At 37.9% G+C, this 21,642-nt stretch overlaps 1 protein-coding gene across 1 annotated transcript in view; it reads left to right on the plus strand.

Annotated features, from left to right (window-relative positions):
* LOC140493662 (protein inscuteable homolog) overlaps window positions 1-21,642 on the plus strand; it is a 422,044-nt gene that overhangs the window by 220,479 nt on the left and 179,923 nt on the right. Inside the window, exons 4-5 of the mRNA XM_072592362.1 lie at window positions 4,107-4,159; window positions 8,725-8,848. Coding sequence (XP_072448463.1) covers window positions 4,107-4,159; window positions 8,725-8,848 — 177 coding nt within the window. The remainder of the gene's footprint in view (window positions 1-4,106; window positions 4,160-8,724; window positions 8,849-21,642) is intronic.

Here is a 21,642-nt window from a genome sequence, read left to right on the forward strand (position 1 = left end):
CTGACATAATTTTGTAAGGACTCTCTTGCCTCGTAGTGCAACCTTGCCTCATGATTACTCAGTCTTGCCTGATGGCTCTTCAGGTTCAAAAGCACCTTCTATCTTGGATCAATGTCACTATCACTGTCACCATGTTTGATTATTTACTTTGTGCATTCTTCAGGAAATTATACAAGATCAGGTCTGACTTTTTAGTAACTTCTTAGTACATTTATTGTTACACTACAGAGGAGGAAGCTCTGGTTGTACAGGGTCAAACTTCTGACTGGAATGCTAACGAAGAGTCTACTTACATAAACATCAAGTCCTATCACTATATATATATATATTATATATACTTCCTTTAGCCTTGGAATTCTCCAAGATCACTATGCTTTCCTAGTGCAAATCTCTTGCATGTTCCCAATATTTTAACATTCACTATTGTTTTCTGTGCCTTCAGTTGATTAGGACATACTAAACGAGTATTTTGCATCAGTATTTACTGTGGAAAAGGACATGGAAGATATAGAATGTGACATCTTGAAAAATGTCCATATTACGGAGGAGGAAGTGCTGGATGTTTTGAAATGCCTAAAAGTGGATAAATCTCCGGGACCTGATCAGGTGTATCCCAGAACTCTGTGGGAAGCTGCAGAAGTGATTGCTGGGCCTCTTATTGAGATATTTGTATCATTGATAGTCACAAGTGAGATGCTGGAAGACTGGAGGTTGGCTAACGTGGTGCCACAGTAAGAAGGGTGGTAAGGACAAGCCAGAGAGCTATAGACCAGTGAGCCTGATGTCGTTGGTGGGCAAATTGTTGGAGTGAATCCTGAGGGACAAGATGTACATGTATTTGGAAAGGCAAGGACTGATTAGGGATAGTCAACAAGACTTTATGCGTGGGAAATCATGTCTCACAAACTTGATTGAGTTTTTTTGAACAAGTAACAAAGAGGATTGACGAGGACAGAATGGTAGATGTGCTCTATATGGACTTCAGTAAGGTGTTCGACAAGGTTCCCCGTGGGAAACTGGTTTGCAAAGTTAGATCTCATGGAATACAGGGAGAACTAGCCATTTGGATACAGAACTGGCTCAAAGGTAGAAGACAGAGGGTGGTGGTGGAGGGTTGTTTTTCAGACTGGAGGCCTGTGACCAGTGGAGTGCCACAAGGATCGGTGCTGAGTCCACTACTTTTCATCATTTATACAAATGATTTGGATGCGAGCATAAGAGGTACAGTTAGTAAGTTTGCTGATGACCCAAAATTGGAAGTGTAATGGACAGCGAAGAAGGTTACCTCAGATTACAACGGGATCTAGATCAAATGGGCCAATGGGCTGAGGAGTGCCAGATGGAGTTGAATTTAGATAAAGGTGAGGTGCTGCATTTTGGGAAAGAAAATCTTAGCAGGACTTATACACTTAATGGTAAGGTCCTCTGAAGTGTTGCTGAACAAAGAGACCTTGGAGTGCAGGTTCATAGCTCCTTGAAAATGGAGTTGCACATAGATAAGATATTGAAGAAGGCATTTGATATGCTTTCCTTTATTGGTCAGAGTATTGAGTACAGGAGTTGGGAGGTCATGTTGCGGCTGTACAAGACATTGGTTAGGCCACAGTTGGAATATTGCATGCAGTTCTGGTCTCCTTTCTACCGGAAAGATTTTGTGAAACTTGAAAGGGTTCAGAAAAGATTTACAAGGATGTTGCCAGGGTTAGAGGATTTGAGCTATAGGGAGAGGTTGAATAGGCTAGGGCTGTTTTCCCTGGAGTGTTGGAGGCTGAGGGGTGACCTTATAGAGGTTTATAAATTCATGAGGGGCATGGATTGGATAAATAGATAAAGTTTTTTCCCTGGGGTGGGAGAGTCCAGAACTAGAGGTCATTGGTTTAGGGTGAGAGATACAAAAGAGACCTAAGAGGTGACTTTTTCATTCGGTGGGTGGTACGTGTATGGAATGAGCTGCCAGAGGAAATTGGTGGAGGTTAGTGCAATTGCAACATTGAAAAGGCATCTGGATGGGTATATGAATAGGAAGGGTTTGGAGGGATATGGGCCGGGTGCTGGCTGGTGGGACTAGATTGGGTTGGGATTTCTGGTTGGCATGGATGAGTTGGACCGAAAGGTCTGTTTCCGACTCTTACTCTATGGCTCTATGACACGAGCTTTGGAATTCCTCAAGGTTCTCCACCTCTACACTCTCCTCATCCTCTAAGACCATCGGTAAAATCTTCAGGTTAATCAAAATACTGGTCATCTGTCCTAATATTGACATAGATGGCTCAGTTTTAAGTTATGTTTGATAATGCCTTGGGATACTTAATCTGAATAAAGAGGCTATCCTACTGCAAGTTGCCATTGTGGTCACGTACATTTCTTGTTTGAAAGGTTAATGCATCTGATTATTATATTGAAAATTATAATGTGTTACTTAACAATTCAAAATCAGGGAAAATTGGTTCTCAATCCAAAAGAGCAATTAAATTGATATTAATTGATAAGATTGTATTTTTTTTAATTCCTCTAATACATAAAAGCTTGAAGGCTTACTTGAAAATTACTTTTGGTCTGAAATTTAATGTATTTTTGTCAGGCTTGAGATTACAAAAGTGTAAATGTGCTTTTAAACATAAATATTCTGTTCTTGTGGTAGAAAAAAACAAATAATTATGTGTCTCAGAAGGTCAGATATTCAGTTGTTGACATTGTAGACTTCAACTCAGTAGGTTCACAATCATTATTTTTCTACCACAAGAACAGAATATTAGTGTTTAAAAACACATTTACACTTTTGTAATCTCAAGCCCGACAAAGATACTTATTGTGTGCAGGAACAAAATGATTCAATGTTCTGTTTAATTAACTGAATGACTTAACATTAATGAAGCAGCAAACATGGTGTTAAGATTTGAAGCAAATTTACATCAAAGCTCATAGTATTGTATCCTTTCACTGACTCATTATGTGTGGACAGTCTTTTGTAAGGTGTTTTAATGTAGCAATTATTTTGTAAGCTTATGTTTTTCTAATTATCTTTTATTTTACTCCTGGCCTTATAATGACACTATTGTTGATCAGGTACAACTTCATGAATGTTAGCAGTCTCTTCTTTCCTGTGAAAGTGGAAATTGTTTGTGTATAAACTTAGACTGTGAATGTAGACTTGCTGCTCAGCTATGGATGGCATCACCATTAAGTCTGATCTACTTCTTTAACATTCATATAAAGTCTTTTCGCATAAATTCATACAAATGCATTTTTCAGTATCTTATCCAATATTGTCAGAAGCTGATTTTCTTCACTTCCTTTGTTAAGTTGTGTTTATATCAATTGTGGAGATTGACTGTCTCCTTGCGTAAGAACATTTAAGTCACAATGAAACCTTTTTGATCCATGTGCACTGTGTGTGACTTTACAGGGATTCTGTGGATGTCTGAAGATCAAAGTAGCAATGGCTTAGATGGCACATTGGAAGAAATGTCAATGTTTTATACAAAGCTTGTCGCTACTCTCACATTGAATTCAAATTAATTGTAATTTATTTTCATTGTCGACAATCCTCAAAATGTGTCTTAACCATAATTGCAAGCGGTGGTAGTTTCAATGTGATGTTTTCTTTCAAGCAACACATTGTACAATTTCTCTGCCAAATTTGTGCCATACAATGTTGAATTAAACATAATTTGTATGGAAGATTCTTCCATGCTTGAAATGGGCTGGCAATTGTATGAGTGAATTTCACAGAGTCCTACCGTCAGCAGAGAAAGGAGACATTCATCCCAGTCTGACTTTGATTTTTTAACCAGATTGTCTTGACAATGGAAATTATTTTATAAAATTATGCTCAATGATATCTGACATACAACTTAATCTATTTCAAATAAGAAACAAAACTGAGACCAATATCTTTTGCAGATTATGCATGTTGCAATTTCTGTGTCTTCAATATTAGATTAGCTGAATTAATAATGAGCATTACTCAAAACACAACAATGAAATATTCAAAGACCAACACATGCGAGGAGACTTTAACTGCAAATAGCTGTACATATTGTGTTGTACTGGCAATACTTTTACTGCACGTCAATTGTAACGTGTTTGTTTTTGTTTCTCTGCAGTTTGAAATGATTTTAATAGAGAAGTGCTGTCACCTGACTACAATAACTGAGAGGTAAATTTTGACTTCCCCAGCTTCCACTGAGATCTCTAGTTTGAACTCAGTCATTGTTTGACATGTCGAATATGATCCTTCTGCTTTGTTATTCACTACTAATATTCTTGTCTCTGATACAAGTTGAATAAAATATGATTGTTCTAGTCCTAAACTTCATTCAACAATTGGAAGATGACCTTTTTTTGATTAAATTTATCAGATTTATTCAAAGTTTTAAGTTTACCATAAAATTGAGAGCAGCTATAGAGCCCTTTGAAACTAATTTATTTGAAAATGGATTCTAAGATTTGTCCATGAACCCATAAATTGTTAGTTTGTTAATGAATGCTTAAATTTGGAACTTTTTCCCAAAGTTGGAATTGACACTAATCACTCCACTGTTATACCTTGTTACAGTGTCCAGAGCTATGTTATAGTAAGTGTTATACTTCAACATGTTTGCTGCATATTCTGATAAGCTCCAACATTGTTAGGGTGGGGTGTGAGAGTATGCAGGAGAAGAAGATGAGGAGGAGGAATTGGGGCAGGATTTTGGGATTTCTGTCTTCAGAGTCCTTGATCCCAGGGAAGGTCTCTTACTGATTTAAGCATTGATTTACTTTTCAATTTTTATTGGTTCCTGAGATGTGGACACCACAAACTGTGAAAAAAAGGTGGTGAAGTGCCACCAAAGGACTGCAGTCCTTTGGGTATAGGGATACCCAGAGTGCTGTTAGGGAGGGAATTCCAGGATTTTGATCTAGCGACAATGGAAGAACAATAATGTAGTTCTAAATCAGGATGGTGTCTCGCTTTAAGGAGAATTTACAGATGTTGTGCATCTGTTGCTGTTGTCCTGTTACGTGATTGTAGATTTAGAAGGTACTGTTGAAGGAGCCTTGGTTGGTTGCTGCTAATATGGCGGGTCTTCACCAAATGGGCTCATGCATCAGCTGTCCAACTGGTGGGTGAGACCCCCACTTTGTCTGTTAAATTCTGTCCAATAATATTCAAACAACATTCAATGCATCATGACACTTCATACCCAGCACCATTAGCATCTTTGGGTCAACATTGACTCGAACTACACCAATGATCAAACATCCTGGTGACAGAAACAAGACAGGAAGTCATATCATCATCTAAAAGGCTCATTAAAACTAATTGGTTCTTTCAAAATAATCCAACTAGTCCTACTCCCTTTGTTTTATCAAAAACCTGGCATCTTTTCTACATTTATTAATCTATTCCTTTTTGAAGAGTATACCGAATCTATATTGACAACTCTATCAGGCACTCTATTCCAAATTCTAACTAGTTGTTTCTGTAAAAGGTCTTTCCTCGTGTTTCTCTGGTTGTTTGGCCAATCTCCTTCATCTATGCACTCTGGTCATCGGTGTTTTGGCTGTTTCAATCAGTTTCTCTTTATTTATCTAAAACCTTCAAGATTTTAAACATGTTACAAATTTTATACATCTGACCCAGCATTTAAATCTACAGGTCTGAAAAATATCAGTGGGAAACAAAACTTTAAGGCACAGATATGAAAATTTACTGACCCAAATATATTCCAACTCCCTAGAGACACACATCATAATTTTGACCAGCCTTCCTTGTGACAGTCCTACAGCAATCCTGTTTTAGTACAGAGCAAGGCTATTCTTACTCAAGATCAACCTTTTTAACTTATTTACAATTGATTTGAAATGCAGGAAATTACAGAAATTATCTGAATCTACTAATTGATATAGGAAGAATTTAATAAATGTTTCAATAGTATTGTGATCATTCTGTGAAAATCTGTGAAAACATCATTTTACTGACATTGAGACAGTGTAAAATTACAATGGTGACTGTATATCAACATTGTTGAAAAGCTGATTTTGACCTTGATATTATAGGGCTAGTGTCTTCGAGGTCGACAGCACAGAAAAAAAACTTCAGCCCATCAAGTTTGTGCCATTTATAAAGAGCCATCTAACTATTCTAATCCCATTCTCCAACATTTGGACCATAGCCTTGTATGCCTTGGTGTCACAAATGTATATCTAAATACATTTCTAAAATCCACTTCCTAAAAATTGAGTTATTGACTTACTCTTCTTTAAAACTGTCATATCACATTCTCAATAAGCAAGTCTTCAACCTGCAGTTCTTGTCAACTAATGTCCCATCACTAACCTCCCTTTCCTCTCTAAAATTCTTGAACACTTTTTTGTCATATCCCATATTTATTCACCTCTTACCTGAACTCCAGGATTACAATGAATCTGGATGCTACCCTGTCATAGCAAAATCTTCTCTGATCAAAGTAATTATCACTCTTACTGGCAGTGAGTTCCAATTCCTCTCATCCTCTTTAAACCACTGCCCTTTCTCAGAAATGGGAGTCAGTTAGCTGAGTTGGCTGAACATTGTTTTTTTGATAAAGAGTGACATCACCAGTATGGGTTCAATTCCCACACCAGCTGAGATTACCCTGAAGGAGTCTGCTTCTCAGCCTCTCCCATTACCTGCAGTGTGGTGACTCTCAAGTTAAACCATCACCATCATCTCTCTCTGGTAAGACTATGGCAGCTTTACCTTCCCTTTTTACCTTATGACTATGCCCCTTAGTCATTGATTCCTCCATCAAGGGGAAAAGTTTCTTCCTGTCTACCCTATCAATGCCCTTTATAATTTTCTATATTTCAATCATGTTCCCCTTCAGTTTCCACTGCTCCAAGGAAAATGACCCTAGTTTATCCAAACTTTCTTCGCAACTGAAACTTTGCAGCCCATGCAAATCCTGGGAAATCTCTTTTGTACCCTCTCCAGTGCAATCACATGCCACCTATAATGTGATTCTAGACCCATGTACGATACTATAGGTGTGACCTAATCAACATTTGATACAGTTCTATTTTAATCTCTCTGTTCTTTAACTCAATGCCTTAACTAATAAAGGCACTTTTCCCAAGTGTCTTTTTAACCACATTATCTATCTGTCCCATTTCCTTAAGGGACTGGTGGACATGCACACCAAGGTCCTTCTGTTCCTTGGTATTTTTCAAGGATCTACCATTCATTATATAATCCCTTGTCTTTTTGTCCTACCCAAATACATCACCTCATATTTATCTGGTTTGCACAAAGTTAAAAATCACACAACACCAGGTTATAGTCCAACAGGTTTAATTGGAAGCACTAGCTTCTTCATCAGGTGGTTCATCAGGTCCACAACCACCTGGTGAAGGAGCAGCACTCCGAAAGCTAATGCTTCCAATTAAATCTGTTGGACTATAACCTGGTATTGTGCGATTTTTTTAAAGTTTGTACACCCCAGTCCCATACTGCCATCTCCAAATCATGACGATTATTTGGATTGAATCACATTTGCCACTAATCAGACAATCTAGCCAACCAATCAAAATGCTCCTGTAATGTAAGGGCATTGTATATATGTATCACAAACAACAAGGGTACCAATACTGATCCCTACAAAACTCTACTACAAATAGGCTTCCAGTCACAAAAGCAATCTCCCCCCACCAAATCCATCACCCCCTATTTCCTGCCACTCAGCCTGTTCTGCAATCAATTAGCCAATTTTTCTTGGAGACCAGAATCCCATGTGGCATCTTGTTAAAAGCCTTACTGAAGCTTGAGTAGATTATGTTGAATGCATTGCCTTCATCTACACACCTAGTCACCTCTTTGAAATATTCAGTCAAGCTGGTCAGACTTGACCTTCCCCCTAACAAAACCATGTTAACTGGATTAATGCCTGCCTCTCCAAATGCAAATTAATTCTGTCCCTTCAATAATTTCTCTACCACTGTGGTAGATTGTCTGAAGTTTTCTGGTTTACCTCTTGTTCTTTTCTTGAATTATGACATCCAGTCATAAGAGTGGCACAGTTCTTACTATTGGGTCAAATGGGGAAGTGTACTGAATGAAAAGGCAGCACAGAAGGCATACAGTGTCTCTGGTATTTGGGTTGTCGTGGGTGAGGGAGAGTGGGAAAGATGTTACAGGCAATAGTGAGAGTAGTAGAGCATGAACCTTGGTGGGAGGTAACTACAGTAACATAGATTGAGTGACTTTGTGGTGTTAGACAGAAGAGTTCCACTTACATAGCCATCTTTCTACAGCACTGTACATTTCTCTAGATGCTTTACCCCAGTTGTCAACTTTGTACCAGACTGGCATGATATGTTGTGTGGCCTCCACTATTGGTCCTGGGACAAGAGGTAATCCCATTTTAGCACTACCCTGTCCTACAAGACATCCAGGACCTTACCCACATAGTAGGTCACCAATTTCCCTATGTTGGCCATGTCCAGGGCAAATGTCAGGAATCATGCAGGGCAGCTTTGGACTGATGGTGCCTATTCTACATTATTCAGTCTCCTGTAAGATTCTACATGTAGAGTTGATTTTGTTGTAATAATGTGAACATTGGTACCAGAATATTATTGTGATATTTGTATTGTTAAAATAGTTTTTGTAATTCTTCCTGATATATTGAAGATTATTCCCAAAGGTTAATTTCATTTGTACCATTATTGTGATTCAACCTTTTGCATGTTCTTTCCCTACAGCTGTATGCATGATGAAGATGAAGCAACAGCTTCCTCTGTGAAAACTGAGATTATTGATACCCTAACATCATTTAGCCAGTCATTCAGTCAGATGGTGGAACTAGCGTTAACCCATGAAATACAGGTCAGTATCATTTTGTAAATTATAGTACTTTTATAGCACTCTTTTAATTGGTAGAAGAGGTAGATCAATTCAGTTAAAACACTTTTTGAAGGCCAATTCTCCATCATTAATGTGAGATTAATTGCTCCCCCTTAATTCTCAGGAATGGACATATGCATGAGTATCAAAAATTTAAATTATTTAAATATAAATTCAAGGACTTGATTAAAAATATAATTTTTACTTGTAGGATCCCTCTATCTTAAAGCCATTCCTAGCCGCATTAAATCATGAAGAAAACACAATAATGTGTGGGTACTTCTATTTTGTTAATGTAATGACTCCGTTGAGGCTGAAAATATCTGGAAGATATGATTTTGTGCAAAGTTGATTGAAATGTACTCAGATATATTTACATGTCAAAGAATAGAAAGTTGTTTTAAATATCTAGTTCATGGTTAAAATTAATAGTTTAGAGGTAATTTTTACTTATTAAAGATTAAAGCTGTAAAGCAAAGGTATTTAAAGTAGTAAGTTTTAGAGAATGCCAGCTCACCTAAAGAATTGGTATTTTTGTGGATTATTCATGTTTGTTTTAATAAAGTCAGAGAAATAAAGCTTTAAAATAGAAGGTGTCAGTTCACTAAAGAAGAATTGGACAAGCAATGTCTTCAATTTTTGCAGCAATAGCTGTTTAGAGATTTTTGTTTTGAGAGATGCAGTTAAATTAATTTTAAAGCCCTTACTGAATCCTGTACAATGGTAAAATCTATTTTCTTGATAAGATCAAAGAAGAAATTATAAATGAGGGATAATTAATCTAAAGGCCAGTTTGAGGATGCAGCAGAACAAGCTGTATTGTTATGGACTTGATGGAGCTAAGGAAGGTTTGTTGGTTTCAGGCAGATATTTCTGTAGAGGCAGTTTGTTTCTGGGGCCTCTGACCAGTTTCTGTTGCTCAAATATTGAATGTGGGGCATGCCAGGGTTCTCTGCAATTCTTCTTCAAATGGATAAACCTAATGATTAAACAGGTGGTGTAAAAAAAACCTGCTGATCTACAGAGAACAATCAAAGGAGCATGACCAACTGAGATACTCTTACAAAGAGTCCGCATGGACATAATTGGCTGAATAGCCTTGTATTTCCCTGGTACTGTAACAAACTGACTCTACACATCAGTCCCTAGTATATTTCTTATTCAGTTGCTTGCAACGTCACCACGTAATTTACTTTACGCAGCAATGAGAGTACATCAGGACCAAACTTTCTCTAGCTACATGGTTTCCAGAAGTAGAGATCTTGTAGTTTTATGACATTTGATTTGCACATGGTGAGGGAGTGCGATCTACCATTAGAGTCTCCATGATTGATCAGTAAGTTGTGATTTATGTGTTGGACACCACAAAGTAACACTTTTGCTATATCATGTTGCTTTGCCATTTTTTTCTGCTGTTACTCAATCTTCTTGGATGGTGGTGACAACTTGAGAATGGTCTGTGGTATGTACAAGCTATGACCTACCATACTTTTGACTGATATGTTTGCAAACTCAACCAAGTATGAGGTGAATCAATATGTGTAAAGTATTAAGATATGAATAGGTTGTTCAAATGTTTACTCCTCTAACTTAGACTATCCTCTGTGACCTTATGAATTTTTCAACTCAATTGTAGGTTGTGTCATGTTGTTATATAGTAATGAATTCTGTAGCTTGCTTGGAACTCTATGTACTGAATGAAAGTAAATGCAGCCTATTGCCTGTAGTGGCAGTCTACAACAGTCCTCATTTTGTAAACCACCTGTCTAGAATGTCAATGATTGAGATGGTGGTTATGGAATTTGCTTGTACTTCTTCAAAGAATTCACCTTCGAGTTGTTGCTATGGTTTTGATAGACATTGAGTTGTCGATAAAGGTGCAGGCTCTGGTTTAACAGATTTTATTTAGAGTGGACAAGCTATACAGTTTCTAATAAACTCTACTACATTGCATTCTATCGCTAGTGACCAGACTCCTACATGGGATTGTTGTTTCATCATAACATACAAACATTCTTCAATACAGGATACAGTAGGGTAGCATGCAGTTGACGTGCAATCATGCTCAGTCCATAGCCCATGGGCATCTCTGATATTATGTGGTACATTTATTGTGCTTAAAAGTGTGTTGCTGGAAAAGCGCAGCAGGTCAGGCAGCATCAAAGGAGCAGGAGAATCGACGTTTCTGGCATAAGCCCTTCTTCAGGAATTTATTGTGCTACATTTATTGTAGCATTTATTGTGCTACAACCTGCTGACTGAACAATGGTGAGGCCTGATTCTCGAGTTGAATTGGTTCGGCATCAGGTAGCTGTCAGCATTTGGTTGCATGGATATCCAAAGTCCACATCCATGTCAATTCTACCCCAACCTGTTTTGCTCATCAAATGTGAGCTAACAGAAAACGATTGACGTACATATGAACTTGCTTTCCAATTTGTTCTATTTCCAAACAATCATGCAAAAAGCTCCTCTCTGATCTCCAGCTGATGTCAATTTGTACAGAAATAAGTGGAGCAAACACACTGGAGCAATACAGGGCATAGGAATCGATGTCAGCACATCCACATCATAGAAACAGATCAATGTTTTCTGGTCTCATTACAAAGCAATCAAAGTAGGGGCAAGAAAAGAAGACATTTCATCTCCAGAGTATTCATTGAACACTCAACTAATGTACTTTGAGAAGAACAAAAACAAAATTTAGTTCCCCTGCTATGGAATGTGCACATTGAAGGAAATTGCTTCATACTTCCTCCATAAATTCGGTGACCATAATAATATGCCATATAAAAACGCTACTTGTGACCATAACTATACACCATACAAAAACATTATTTTCATTCAGAAGCAAATATTTATTTTGTAAAATCAGGTTGCATTCCATTATATTTGTAGGAATTTCACTGATGCATCATTGCCAAATTATTAGCCTAGTGCTCTTATAATGTGATCTATTATAACTTGAGCCTGCTGTCTTCACCTTTAAACTTAACGTGATTTCACTATCCTTATTATCTTATATGTGTCATTTAATTGCATTACATTGAATACAAGAAGAGTATAGACCAGGTCTGAATAAATTGTTGATGAACATTGAGGAATGAATCAGTTGGTGTGAGTCTATTTCTTAGTGAGTCAATGAACAATTTGACATGAGACAAGACAGTAGCAGGTTGACTTTGATGAATGACTATTAGAGACAATCCCACTTCAATAACAGAAATAAGAGGGCAACATAAAATAACAGAAGTAAAGCTACTCATGGAGTGGATTGATGGTTGAAAAGTATGTTCAACGATCCATGTTAGTTACTTTACAATTTTGTATAGCAAAACATTCTAGATATATTAAAATATAAAAGGCCTGATTTAAACATTGGCCAGACAATGGAACAAATGACACAATTGCACATCCACCTGATATCCTCTTTGATATGGACTTCTTTTATTGCAGATGGAAACAGGAAACCTATGTTCAATGTGGCACACTGTTTTGGAGGAACACAAAAACTTTTGGCATTAATGCATTAAAACTCATATTAATGGGATAGAGACGATTGTAGAAGTTAGGGTGCTTTATGCCTACTTTTGTTTGTGCATCGGGGTCCTAGATACATCATTAAACCTCTTATCTGACACAGCAGGGTGTTTGGATCACTCTTGTAAAGGAGCTAAACAAAATAATGGGTAGGTGACTCACTTGTAGGAATTAAATGTTAAGTTCAAGACCATAAATTGGGAGCACAATGACCCTATTCCCATCTCACAGTGTTCTTGAAAAGTAGCTTTCTGAGTATTTTAATAAAATGGTATTACCTTTTGAAGTTGTTGGAGACTTTGTGACATGAGAGTTTTTTATTTTGAATGTTAATGTTAGTTGAATGAATTGGCTATGTAAATGGGATAAATTGAAATGTTCTTCCAATTAAATATTATTTATGTAACACTAAATAACAATATAACTCCTGACCCATAATGAATAGATTAATATTGAATATCAATATGATTTTAAAAGGACCTGAAGGGTAACCTTTTCGTGCAGAGAGTGATGTGTGTATGGAACGAGCTGCCAGAGGAGGTGGTGGAAGTAGATACAATTACAACATTTAAAAGGCAACTGGATGTACATGAATAGGAACAGATTAGAAGGATATGGGCCAAATGCTGGCAAATAGGACTAGGTCAGACTAGGATGTCTAGTTGGCATGGACAGGTTGGAGCCAAGAGTTAATTTCTATGCTGTATAACTCTATGACTCTGTGTGATCTACAGGGGAACCTCGATTATCTGAATGTGATGGGCAGGCACTATTTCATTCAGATAATTGCTTATTCAGTTAATTGATTTAATGCCTTTCCTCTGGGGCTCCGAGTTATTTAACTCTGCTCCTTGTTCCGGAGACTGCAGCAGCACACAGTGCACGAGGCCCCGCCCCCCCCCCCCCACTCCTAACACCATCCACCACCACCTCCTGCCCCAAACCCGCCCAACACCATTCCCTTCAACAACTCCTATCCCAACCCAGTCCAAAACCGCCCCCGTCCCCAACACTGACCCCAACACCCCTCTACCGCAAACCCCGTCCAACACTACCCCCGCCCCTAACACTCCCCATCCCCAACCCTGTTCAACGTCGACCCGCCGTCCCCAAAACTGCCCCCGCCCCATCCAATACCACCCCTGCTCCAACACCCCCAACCCCGTTCAACAACACCCCTCACCCCAACCCCAACCAACATCGCACCCCCCCCTCCCCCGCCTGACACCCATACACACCCTTCCCTACTCTGGTGCAGCTGGACTGGATACCAACAACAAGACTGCTGCAGTTGCCCTTTGGGGGGTAAGTCTCCAAATAGTGCGTGTGAGTGCACTCACACGCACAAATGCAGCCACAGCCATATACACAACTTTTTAGTGCAACATTTTGACAGGTTCCACCTTTGTCCTGTACAGGTTGGAGATTTTATCTGGGGAAGAGGGGTTTAGGGTACACTCCTGTATAAAACTCCAGGGAAAGTGTGGGGAGAGAGATTGGGCGGGCAGTCAGACATTTGGCGACAGTGCCTATTTAATCACTGTAAACAAAAGATACAATCACTGTTGGAGACACATCTTTGATGTAATGTTTCCATCGGGACCTTGAGAGATCTGCTTCGGATAATCCGATTTTCGGATAATTGGTATTCGGATAATCGAGATTCCTCTATATCCCACTACTCGAGAGGAACCTAAGTTTGCCAGTATCCGTGAGAACCATAGGGTTGCTCTCTCATTAGGGAGAGATAATTGGTGGTGAATTTAACCTGAGGGTCACCATGCATCAGGTGAGGAGAAAGATTGAAACCATGTTGTTCGCGTCACTCTGCATCCATCCAGCTAACTGAGCTAATCAATCCCCAAGAGAGGATAACCCATCAAAATACTAACATAAATTCTACTTTCAATTTCAAGTACATTTTATATTAAAAATAAATATATCACACCTCATTATAATTAATTCAGTGATTAAACCAGCTTCTCTAATATTTTAGGAATGCAATGACTTCCTTTTTTAAAATGTCTTGCATTGACACGGACAAGATAAAATAGGAAATGGGGATTATTAGAGCAATAGCATATTACATCATTGCTATTTTTAACAGCAGAATTTAAGGAGTAAAGCCCATTTTTAAAGAGATTAATATCATATATCCAGTGTATAATCTAATTGTAAAATCTTGAAATTCCACCAGAAAATAGAAAATGAAATTATTTCTTGTTAATTCAACATATCTATTTGCTGCAAAAATGACATAGTCTATGTTACTTTTGGTGATAAAGCTCAGGGTTATTTATATGTGAATGTTTTGTAGGAAGTGCCTTTACACTCTGTTAACTGTTTTCTATTCTTTTATAACGTTTTTAGGAACATCAATGTTCAGAAAATGCATTGTCTGACTCCCAGCATGTTCTAATAGGGATTTCTTCGGTCTTCACGTTACTGAGAATATCCTAAATGAAATCTTGCTTTTCGATTTTCTTCTCATTGCTGATAACAACAAAATATGTTTAATGTAATTAACTTACATTAATAATTAATTTATTAAAGAATAGGCTAAAGGTCTCCTTCTCAGACCTGAATTAACTTGTGTTCTTGTAATCATCAGTCTCAATCAGTTTATTCCATCTGTCACCTGGTGACTGCATGGCTGAAAATAGTCAGACTGAGTTTGTAAAACATTAATCCTTGAACCATTAGCAAACATCATTGTCTTCATGATGTCTGGAATCTTCAAAATCCATAGAAATCATACATCTTCTATCTCTTTATCCATACCTCATTTAATATCTGGTTTATATACTGATACTGCTATGTCCTAAACTAGCGACACCAATCCTTTCTATTGGTGATCGTGCCTCTTGCTGTAAGAGATCACGGGTGCAGGTCAATCTCTGGAAGCTTGCTCTATTGGCTGTTTTTACAGCAGAGATTAGTTCACAGACCTAACTTGCCTCCTCCTTTTGAGTAGAGCTAATGAAGGGGTTCAGAACGTGCTCTTCTATGGTTACCATCAAAAGACTCATGTTCCTAAAATTTTGTATCACTGTGATATTTGAATATAATTTGTATAGGATCATGACAACAAACTTGTGAGATGGATGGAGGTTGCACTTAATGGAAGAGATCATGGCACTTGATCATGATCATGGCATAATGAGTATGTGGTCGCTCTCAATAGTTAGCACTGCTGCCTCACAATACCAAAGACCCAGGTTCCATTCTAGCTGTGGGCAATTGTGTAGAATTTGTACATTCTCCTCGTGTCTGCATGGGTCTGAAGATGGGCAAATTAGATTGATTGGCTATTTGAAATGCAGGGTTATAGGGTTGGGAATGGGTTGCTCTTTGGAGGGTTGATGGGGACTTGATGACCTGAAGCCTTCCATGAGTGCTGTGCTGTGTCAATAGTGCTGTATCAATTCTTTCCAGGAAAATGTACACTTGTCCTAAAATCAGAAGTGCACACACATTTCTTTTTGCCCTCTTTACCTGGTTTTGCACCACATGGAAGAGGTCAGTTTTCAAAGTGTCCTGAACTGATCATGTACTGATATACAATTATTTCTGAAAATGTAGGTGCAGCAAAGCCTAAAATCTTCCAATACCAGAAAAATTAAGAACATTATAAACTCTTTTAGTGATCCTAACAATGATTTTTATTTTGAATAGTCCTTACTGAGCTCTGACCCAACATTGAACCAATCTGTTGCTAGTCTCCATACAACTGAATTGTTTGGATGTGTCCAGTGGGATTAAACAGCTGAATTTTGTTTTCTTTGTTCATTGGATATGTGTGTCGCTGGCTAGACCAACATTTATTGCCCATCCATAATTACCCAGAGTGTAGTCAAGAGTCAACCACATTGTTGTGGGTCTATAGTCAGAAGCAGCCAGATTAGATAAAGATGTCAGATTTCCTTCCCTAAAGCACATTAGTGAAACAAATGATTTTCTTTAATGACAATTCCAGATTTTCAAAATTAAATACAAGTTTCACCATCTGACATGGTGGGATTCAAATCTCTGTCCTCAAACCATTAGCCTGCTGTTCTCAATTACTAGTCCAGTGCCATTACCTCTAAGTCGCCACCTCCTCAATTAACATTTGCAAAGGGAGTACTTTGCATTATAATGGAAGAAGGATCGCAAAAGAGGCAAACAGAGAATCAGGCACTATTGGAGCAGAAAACAGCTCATTCTCTATTAGCATGTGGGTAGTGCTATACAGGTATTTACACTTTAGCTCTGATTTTATTTTCTGTCATTGGAGAATAAGTTACAAATTTGCGTGAGAATAAATGTTCTTTGCAAATAAAGCTACTGAGCTACAGGTACACTCAGCTATGTGGCACCAGGGTATTAGTGAGGATAGGAACTTACCATTCGTAAGAATGAGGTACTGAGAAATGATAAGGAAGGACAGTACTGATCAAAGATACTATTTTTGGACTGAAGAATGATGATGTGTTGAGGAGGTCAAAGAGAGAATCTATTTGGTTAGAATTAAAGCAAAAATAGCGGAGATATTCTGCTTCTGGGTGCATGTTAAATGCCACCAAAACTGAGAAGGAGATAGTGGTGTAAATTTGCAAGAAAATTACAAAGAGTGTTGCAAAAAATACAAAGTAATTATAATGTGTCACCTCAATTATCCTAATAAAGGTTGGGCTACTAACAGTGTGAAGGGCAATGTGGTGGAAAAATTCATTAAATGCTCAAAAAGGAACTTTTACATCAGATCCTCCAGTGAAGAACAAAGCTGTGCTGGATCCAGATCTATGAAATGAAGTGGGACAAGTAGAGTATGCTTCAAAAAGAGAATATTTAGACAATAGTCCAGACCATAGCATGAGGTTTAAAATTTCTTCGAACAAGGACCAGGAACAATCGAGTGTGAAAATATTTAACTGGAGCAGAACTAGCTTCGGCAAGACGAAATTACAAGGTTAAGTCCTCTCAAAAATTAATAGGAAAATAGTAATTAAACATTAGAAGCTTCTGGAAAAGATGACCCAGTTAGACAACACCAGGCCACCTGATGAAGGAGTGGCCCTCCAAAAGCTCGTGTGCTTCCAATTAAACTTGTTGGATTATAACCTGGCGTTGTGTGATCTTTAACAATTAGAGAATAGATTCATTCCTATGAGGCAGAAAAGAAAGACATTAATCGTAATGCTCCATGGATACGTACAGACCAGGGAAACAAAATTTCATTCTAGATCGCTGCTAATTTTGGCATTAGGGCTGCCGGTTAGAAGGAAAAAATAGTGTTGGTGTTGCACCTGTCTAATTCTATCTGATGCAATATTGAAATCTGTATTATTGAGGGATAGAGCATAAGAGTTTGTAGACTATGATGATACTGTGTAATCTGCCATTGGTGCCCTGTTTGCCACTCAGAGAGCTAGAGAGAGACCTCTGCTGCCTTTCTTCAGGAACCACAAGCCAATCAAGCACTGTTGAAGTCAGCAGTGAGGACTTTTGTCACACAATAGTAGTGTTCCTATCTGAGTCACGAGACCCAGGTTTAAGTCACACTTGTTTCAAACATGTGTAAAAACATCACTAAAAAGGTTGATCAGAAAATAACTTGAAGCCAGCAGTGAGCCTTTCAACACAATGAGTGTTGTGTAAAGACCGGAGGGGGATAATGTCAATGATTGCATTAAGAACCATCTTATATGATGTCACATGGACTAGGGAGGGGGATAGCTTCAGTTCTTGGAGGAGTAAGACCTAACATAAAGGTCTCCCTCATAGTGTGAGTAAGCAAGGTCAATCATACCCACGTGACTTACAGCTAGATGCAATAACTACACCTTGTTTAAGACAAAAGCCACTTCTCATTTAATGACCAGGTAATTTTCCTCCATCACACAAGACTAAGATTTAATGTTAATCTAGAATTTATATTTCTGTGACCTACATTGTTAATGTTAGCAGCACCTGACTCAACTACTCATTGAGCTGCAGCTCTGCTGCCTTTATTAGTAACAAATCTACGAGATGGATTTCACAGCATGATGAGCTGCAATATGGATTCTTCTTGAGAATGAGAATACTGAAGGCAGGTGTCTTGTGTACTGAGAGCTGCCATCCATCCAAAGGCCAGCAGTGTTGCTTGGCAGGCTGTGGCTGCTGTGGAAAGAGCAGTTAAAGGAGTACCAAGAGCATGGAGCAAGCCAAGCGATAGGTATGTAGTGTGGAGAACATCGGGTTTTCATGGGCACTAGGGCTGCTGGTTAGAAGGAAAGAATTGTGTTGGTGTTGCAGCTGTCTAATTCTATCTGGTGCAATATTGAAATCTGTATAATTGAAGGATAGAGCATAAGAGTTTGTAGATTATGATGATACTGTCTAATCTGCCATTGGTGCCCTGTTTGCCACTCAGAGAGCTGGAGAGAGACCTCCAGTGAAGGGGCCAAGGTGGTTCGGTAGCAAGGGCAAGGTGTAGGGCTCTCAGTGAACCCTCCTGTCCTGATGAGTTCCTTCATCAGGTATGGTGACAGGTTCATTTACAACTGGACCCCAGCAGGGGTGGGCTGAGATCCTAAAATGGTCTTTAGTTGGCGTCAACATAAGAGCTTCAAATAATGGTAAGATGGCGTTGATGTACACGTCCATCCCAGCTCCTTAAATTTACTGCCTGCCTCCAAGCTGATCTCTGGCATGAGCAGGGGGCTCTGTCTGTTACTCTTTCTCTATCCACAGAAGCTACCTGTCCAGTCAACTATTTCAGCAATTTATCAGATTTCTGGCATTCAAATTATTACATTTCTGCTCTCTATTAGCCTATTCATTGAGATGGAAAAGAGAAAATAATTAAGTCTCAGTTCCCAATAACCATGAATAGCAGATGGCATTTAAGAAGTTAAAGACAAATGATCCCTATTCTCGTTAGCCACTTCTGAAAGAAGTTCTCTTCCATTCATTTGCAGGTCTTACATTCAGCTGTGGGAATGATTGAACTTTTGACACCTGCAGCAACTTAATCTTTTCAGAGCTAAGAATTCATTTACCTCTCAGAAAACTAATATATTGTATAGATAACTTGAAGTCTGTCTTATTATGTGTATTCCCAATGGGATGGGAATGGCAAGCTTCAATGAATAGTGAATTATCTGAAAATTATATAGTTAAAGGTAGTGTTTAACTGTATTGAAGTTGTCAAGAATTGTAATCCCCTTTAATAATTATTCTTACCTTTTACATTCAGTTGATTTTTCCCTCTTGTTTCATATAGTTACATATTGCAATAGCTATTCAATGTTTGTTAGTGCTTAGGCAAAACGTATGCTTAGTTTTATAGGCCATTTTATGGTTTCCTGATTTAGACTGGTTAAAACTGGTGCCAAGGTATAAAAAGCCTCAAAGCAAGAGATATACAAAATGGAGAGTGATAAACAACATTAAATGAAGCTTAGTAAGATGCCTCAAAGTGTGATTTGTAATGTTATTTCTTTGAATAGCTTCACCATTAGAACATAAATAGGTTTTTATTATTGACCTACACTTTGGGATGTTGATAGAGTAGGAATTGTCACACAGTCTATGCTAACTTGTTTCTCCCTGCACCATAATCTTATATTTTCTCCAATAAACTTTGATACCTTCTAGAAATCCAAATATAATCTGTCTACAGGTTCTCTTTATCCACTGCACATGTTATTCCTTGAAATAATCTTAATAGATGGGTTAAAGCATGATTTCCCTTTCACAAGTTGCTGACACTTTCTGATTACCTTGAATTTTCCTAAATGCCCAGCCATAACCTGTGACCATTTCTAACACCTTCGCAATGACAGACATCAAGCCAACTGGCCTATAGTTTTCTGTTTGCTGCTTCATTCCCTTCTTGAATGGAAGGTTATCTTTGTGTCATATCAATCTGATGGAATCTTCCCTCAATCTAGGGAATTTTGGAACATTAACACCAACACATTTGTTATCTCATTAGCTACCTCTTTTAGGAGACCTGGAATCTTGTCAGCCCATTGCTTTGTCGGCTTGCTTTAGTACTATTTCTCCACTGATTGTACTTTCACTTGGTCTCTCTCCCGTGCCCACCACCTTTTTGTATCCTCTACAGTGAAGAAAGAAGCAAAATATGTGTTCATTCGTCTGCTTTTTTTGAATTATCTGGTATTAACTCCATTCTTACCCCAAGAGGACCAACACTAACTCCTGCTATCCACTTTTATCTTTCTCTCTGGCTTCCTCCTGTACTGTCATATTTTTCTTCTTGATTATTCTTTTGGTCATTGTTTGCTGTTCTTTATATTCTGACCAATTGTTTGATCTGTCAACCATCCTTGTGCAGTTATATGCTTTTTCCTTAAGTTTGATGATTTCTCATGGAAGGTTAAAATCTTCAACATTTTTTTTCTAGCAATTTAGAAGGTCATCATTGTGGGGCTATACTGCAATTACAAAGAGAATGCCTACAAAGAGAAACCTTACATCTGCACTGCCAATCAGAATATCTTAGTCATGCCTCTCACGATAGTCTGTCTACATTGCAAAAGAAAAACAGTGAGCTAAGGGTTAAATTTATTGTTTTATTGATTAGAGTAGAAGGAAAATTATTTATTTTGCCCCTACAGATATAGATAAGAATCCATTAAACATTTTTTGTGGATCAGATTACTCAGCTTGTCAAAAAAAGCTGATTCCCTTCTGTTAGTTCAAATGAAATGTGCTATTCAATGACAGCAAGTGAGGGGAAGGTGAAGTGTGACATGTAATGTTGCTGCCTTTTCAGATGCTCTCTGGAAATGGTTTTGGCTTTCATTTCCTAGTGTTAACCGCTTGGATGTTTTAATCTATTAAAAGTAATTCCCTTTTGATAAATGCAGTTCTTTTTAACAGAATGTAAACTGTAGTATATGGCTGAAATTATGTAGAAACTACTTGTTGATTTTATAATAAATCTGCTCACAGAGAAATTGAGAACCAGTGCTTTAATTCAATATATATATAGTTCTGAGGATTCTCATTTGTAACTATATTATATTTTCTTATCTAGTTTACCAATGGCTTCAAGACTTTGTGATCCTTTTTGTACTGGAATTAATACATTTAGGAATTTTAAAAAAATCATTAAATTATCTGGAATCTGCAACTGCTTATTAAAAAAAGATTGAAAAGGATTTTAAAAGTTTACCTTAATTGTAAAAGGAGGAATTGTAGTTTTCTTGAATTATAAGAAATGATATATAAGCCTGGAGACC

Source organism: Chiloscyllium punctatum, chromosome 22, assembly GCF_047496795.1.
Source record: "Chiloscyllium punctatum isolate Juve2018m chromosome 22, sChiPun1.3, whole genome shotgun sequence".
In the NCBI taxonomy this organism is placed as follows: domain Eukaryota; kingdom Metazoa; phylum Chordata; class Chondrichthyes; order Orectolobiformes; family Hemiscylliidae; genus Chiloscyllium; species Chiloscyllium punctatum.